The 6000-nt window shown below is 40.9% G+C and overlaps 1 protein-coding gene across 1 annotated transcript in view; it reads right to left on the minus strand.

Moving 5' to 3' along the window:
- The window catches only part of LOC135519898 (leucine-rich repeat flightless-interacting protein 2-like), a 47115-nt gene extending 42634 nt beyond the window's left edge, over positions 1 to 4481 (minus strand). Inside the window, exon 1 of the mRNA XM_064945115.1 lies at positions 4121 to 4481. Within this exon, the coding sequence (XP_064801187.1) occupies positions 4121 to 4210 (90 nt within the window). The 5' untranslated portion in view covers positions 4211 to 4481. The remainder of the gene's footprint in view (positions 1 to 4120) is intronic.
- Positions 4482 to 6000: the final 1519 nt, after the last annotated feature.

The following is a 6000-nucleotide window of genomic DNA, read 5'->3' on the forward strand; positions in this document are numbered from 1 at the left end:
GCTAAAGATGATCCCAAACTATTTACCTGACAAACAGTGCACTTAAAATGATTTTTCCCCCTCCATTAGTCCACTGTAAATACAATTATATGACACAAAGGGTGTCACTCATGCAGGCAGAAATACAGCAGATAAGTGCTATATCTTAAACTTGGCTGTTAACATGCAAACATTTTTGGGACTGTATTTACAAAAAAAATTAACTACCAAAAGATTGTTTGAGTGTCCCCTCAGCAAGTGTTAAGACGCTGTTTTGTGTATCAAATGTATGAGGTACAGTGCCTTGCGAAAGTATTCGGCCCCCTTGAACTTTGCGACCTTTTGCCACATTTCAGGCTTCAAACATAAAGATATAAAACTGTATTTTTTTGTGAAGAATCAACAACAAGTGGGACACAATCATGAAGTGGAACGACATTTATTGGATATTTCAAACTTTTTTAACAAATCAAAAACTGAAAAATTGGGCATGCAAAATTATTCAGCCCCCTTTAAGTTAACACTTTGTAGCGCCACCTTTTGCTGCGATTACATCTGTAAGTCGCTTGGGGTATGTCTCTATCAGTTTTGCACATCGAGAGACTGACATTTTTTCCCAATCCTCCTTGCAAAACAGCTCGAGCTCAGTGAGGTTGGATGGAGAGCATTTGTGAACAGCAGTTTTCAGTTCTTTCCACAGATTCTCGATTGGATTCAGGTCTGGACTTTGACTTGGCCATTCTAACACCTGGATATGTTTATTTTTGAACCATTCCATTGTAGATTTTGCTTTATGTTTTGGATCATTGTCTTGTTGGAAGACAAATCTCCGTCCCAGTCTCAGGTCTTTTGCAGACTCCATCAGGTTTTCTTCCAGAATGGTCCTGTATTTGGCTCCATCCATCTTCCCATCAATTTTAACCATCTTCCCTGTCCCTGCTGAAGAAAAGCTGGCCCAAACCATGATGCTGCCACCACCATGTTTGACAGTGGGGATGGTGTGGTCAGGGTGATGAGCTGTGTTGCTTTTACGCCAAACATAACGTTTTGCATTGTTGCCAAAAAGTTCAATTTTGGTTTCATCTGACCAGAGCACCTTCTTCCACATGTTTGGTGTGTCTCCCAGGTGGCTTGTGGCAAACTTTAAACAACTCTTTTTATGGATATCTTTAAGAAATGGCTTTCTTCTTGCCACTCTTCCATAAAGGCCAGATTTACGCAATATACAACTGATTGTTGTCCTATGGACAGAGTCTCCCACCTCAGCTGTAGATCTCTGCAGTTCATCCAGAGTGATCATGGGCCTCTTGGGTGCATCTCTGATCAGTCTTCTCCTTGTATGAGCTGAAAGTTTAGAGGGACGGCCAGGTCTTGGTAGATTTGCAGTGGTCTGAAACTCCTTCCATTTCAATATTATCGCTTGCACAGTGCTCCTTGGGACGTTTAAAGCTTGGGAAATATTTTTGTATCCAAATCCGGCTTTAAACTTCTTCACAAAAGTATCTCACACCTGCCTGGTGTGTTCCTTGTTCTTCATGATGCTCTCTGCGCTTTTAACGGACCTCTGAGACTATCACAGTGCAGGTGCATTTATACGGAGACTTGATTACACACAGGTGGATTGTATTTATCATCATTAGTCATTTAGGTCAACATTGGATCATTCAGAGATCCTCACTGAACTTCTGGAGAGAGTTTGCTGCACTGAAAGTAAAGGGGCTGAATAATTTTGCACCCCCAATTTTTCAGTTTTTGATTTGTTAAAAAAGTTTGAAATATCCAATAAATGTCGTTCCACTTCATGATTGTGTCCCACTTGTTGTTGATTCTTCACAAACAAATACAGTTTTATATCTTTATGTTTGAAGCCTGAAATGTGGCAAAAAGTTGCAAAGTTCAAGAGGGCCGAATACTTTCGCAAGGCACTGTAAATCCCTCTACATCCATACTAATTCAAAGATGGAGTCTGTGCCTCCTTACAATCAACACTGGGTACTATTCCAAGACTCAATTGTGAGGACACTATCTGTGACGAACATGTAATTGCTGATGGACTGCTTCATTCCCATATCCCAACCTCTGGTCTGAATAATACTTCAGAGTTTCTTGTATTGAAAACAGTGGGCACGCTATTTGTCGTCCATAGAATATTACCACCTGCTCATGTGGGATATGTTTTGAATGGTTCATATGAGTAACTCTGGTGCAGCCATAAGATCCCTATTATTAAATGGCATACAAATAGAAGCTTAATTCAGATCAACTGCCTCTGATCGTCAGGTTATAAGAATTAAAGGTTGACCGATTAATCGGCATGGCCTATCCCCCACGACAGACCCAATCTGAATGCAGTGTGCAGTAACAGCTGATATTTCAGGGCCTTTCTATTTTTAAAGCCTTTTTAGCAGAATCGGCCAGCACATCCGGACTGACAGACCATCCTATCTTAGTAGCTGCCAGTGTGGGACTCAACCCAATCTGCACTTAAAAGGGCACTGTTTTTCTCTTTACTGACTAGCAGTTATAGTATACTGCATTTCGCCAACTGTCCTGAAACTACACCAAGCTACCTTCCAACAGCAAACAGTCCAATGACAATTGTTTTTTAACCAAACCATAACTCAGGAAATGTGCAAAGGCAGCTATAGGGAACTGCCCCTTGACACACTTTTAAAAAAATCAAAACCCTAAAACACAACTAGTAACTTCAACACCCCGTTCTGCCCACTGCACATTGACTACAGGAAGCAACAATGACTAAACTGCAGGAATGTGCAACTCCAGACAAATACCCCCAGACTGTAAAGTAAATAAAGTCTGCTAACTTGATACCAGAAAAGTAAAACGGTCAAATAGCCATCTGCTACAGACTTGCCAAGGGTAATGATGAAGCAGCAGACACTAGCGTGAGTCTGGTGTGTGAGGTGAGATACAAAGTTCATGCAACATCCGGTATGAGTCTGAACAGACCACACTTCCTTCTATTCAACAGTGGCTTTTCTAACCGTGGTGCATTGCAGGTCCCGTTCTATTAGAGGGACCACACTGGTGAAGTACTACACCCTCTAGGTCGTGTACTTCTAAAAACTGCCTGAGCCGTATTACCAAAAGTGTCTTAAGATGGTCGGCTCGGTACAGCATGATGATATGACCATTTAAGAACGAGAAAGGAATGTGCTTTTGGCACCCTCAGAAAGTCACCGTAGGGTGTCCAATCCAAAAACAAATGTTTTGACCAATGGGTAAAATTATATATTCATTGGTGTTGATAGTCCTGTAAGAAAACCAATGGTTTGAGCCGCATGTCTTGATCATAGTCCATTCAAATGTTAGTTCAACAGTGAACTTTCTTCTAAAATCCAGAAAACAAGTGGGGCTCCCAAGTGGCACAGCCGTCTAAAGCACTGCATCTCCTCACAAGAGACGTCACTATAGTACATGGTTTGAATCCAGGCTGTATCACATCCGGCCATGATTGAGAGTCCCATAGGGCGGTGCACAATCGGCCCAGCTTTGTCCGGTTTGGCCTGAATTGTATATTTTATTTAACTAGGCAAGTCAGTTAAGAACAAATTCTTATTTACAATGGCCTAGGAACTGCCTTGTTCAGGGGCAGAACGACAGATTTTTTACCTTGTCAGCTCAGGGATTTGATCTAGCAACCTTTTGGTTACTGGCCCAACACTCTAACCAATAAGAAATAAGCAATTTTTTTTTTTTTTTTTTTTATTAACAGACTTGCGTAGTTAAATAAAAAATAGTGGTAAGATAGATATCTATTTTGAGACATTACATAGTATTTTCATAATTTAGTATATATTGGAGGACATTGGATGCACCTGAGCTCAATTTAGTGTCTTGGCAAAGGGTTGTGAATACATATAGCAAGATCTAATTTAATACATTGTGTGTAGATACATTTAAAAAAAATTAAGTAACTTTGAATTTAGGCTGTAACAACATTTAGAATATATCAAAATATATTCCTGCCATTTTGGCGAAAGGTGTGGGGAAAAGATGAGGGTGAAATAATATGAATACTGTCAAGTGGACATTGGTTCTACTGACCTCACCAATAACTGTGTGAAAAATATAGGCTACTTCCCACTTCCGTATAGTTTTCTAATAAAAAAAAAAGTACCTCTCTTGCAATGAGATTAAGGGTATCATCCTCGGCCGTCGACCTGTCCTTAATGGGATTTCTTTTACGTCCTGTGCCCTGAGTCCCCATGTCTTGGTTTCTGCCCGGTAATTAGGCTACTGGTCCAAATCGTTGAAGGTAGAAGAGGAAAGAAAATACAACTAGCCTGTCACAATGTTGGGAGAAACATTTGTCAAATCACAAATGACTGGGCAAACCGTTCGTTACCAGTCGCGACATTGTCATTGGGTTACATCCGTCTTCAAGACCTCTTCCTGTGAGGTTTCTATCCAAACGCTAAATTGGACATTTCTAACAAGCGTTGCAGTCGTTTGTATCGAATCCGCCCATTTGTAACACGTGAGCTGCCTAGAGGAAATCACAAATAGTTGAGTACCCTGGTAAACACGCATAATAAAGATACATTGACTGGCAATATATCTATTCAGATATGGAATCCAAATAATCTAATGGGCTATGTAAGATTTGTTTTAAACATAAAAATGCAATGTAAAAAAATAAAAACTATTTTTAATTGTATCTTTGTAAATACACTTGGTTAACCCGCTTGGACAGAGACGCGATGTTGCCAGAGCAGCCTTTAAAGTAAATGCATGCTTGATATGAAAGGCTTCGTATGGCGGGTGTGAAGCAAATTCATTTTCCGGGGCTCATGCAGGCAGCGACCAAATTGCCATGAGGGCGAGGGCCATGGAACGACAGCAGTCTCTTACACCCTCGCCACTATTTTTAATGATGGGTTTTGAGCGCTAAAACAAACCTTGTCGTGTACGTCTTAAAGGCAAGGACTATGACAAATGGCTATGCATATTTCACAATAACATTATATTTGATCCACTTATGTTCAAAAGCTCCCATTTGTTGTGAAAACGATGTTCTATAGAATATTATTATATTTTCTTTCCCTCCATGTCCATTAAATTAACTATTAAGTATTTCAACAGTGATTGGGTTAGGCCTATTTGTATTTATTTGGAATTATATAATATGCTTTTCAAGATTGTAGACTAGCCATAAACAAAATATGGTAATATTGTAACTCAAATCAACCTTTATTGGTCGCATACACAGATTTTCAGATGTTAGTGCAGGTGCAGCAAATTGCTTGTGTTTGTCGCTCCAACTGTGCAGTAATACCTAGCAATAAATAAAACAAATACACACCTAATTCAGAAAAATATAAAGTTCTATAGAATGAGCCTTGACTAGATACAGTATTTACATATAAAGTGGGTGAAACAGTATGTGAACATTATTAAAGTGACCAGTGTTCAATGGCTCTATGTACATAGGGCAGCAGTCTCTAAGGTGCAGGGTAGAGTACCGGGTGGTAACCGGCTAGAACAGTGACTAAGGATCAGGGCAGGGTACTGGTGAAGCAGTTTCTCAGTCTCTCGGTCCCAGCTTTGATGCACTTGAACTGTCTCCGTCTTTTCGATGGTAGCGGGGTGAACAGGCCATGGTTCGAGTGGCTGAGATCCTTGATGATCTTCTTGGCCTTCAAGTTACACCGGGTGCTGTAGATATCCTGGAGGGCAGGAAGTGTGCCCCTGGTGATTCGTTGGGCTGACTGCACCACCCTCTGGAGAGTCCTGCGGTTGCAGACGATGCATTTGCCGTACCAGGCAATGACACAGCCCGACATGATGCTTTCAATGGTGCATCTGTAGAAGTTTGTGGGGTCTTAGGGGCCAAGCCAAATTTCTTCAGCCTCCTGAGGTTGAAGAGGCGTTGTTGCGCCTTCTTCACTATGCTGTCTGTGTGAAGGGACCATTTCAGGTTGTCAGGGATTTCCATGCTGAGGAACTTGAAGCTTTTGACCCTCTCCACTGCAGCCCTGATGAACACATTGATTTAAA

Source organism: Oncorhynchus masou, chromosome 29 (assembly GCF_036934945.1).
Source record: "Oncorhynchus masou masou isolate Uvic2021 chromosome 29, UVic_Omas_1.1, whole genome shotgun sequence".
Lineage (NCBI taxonomy): Eukaryota > Metazoa > Chordata > Actinopteri > Salmoniformes > Salmonidae > Oncorhynchus > Oncorhynchus masou.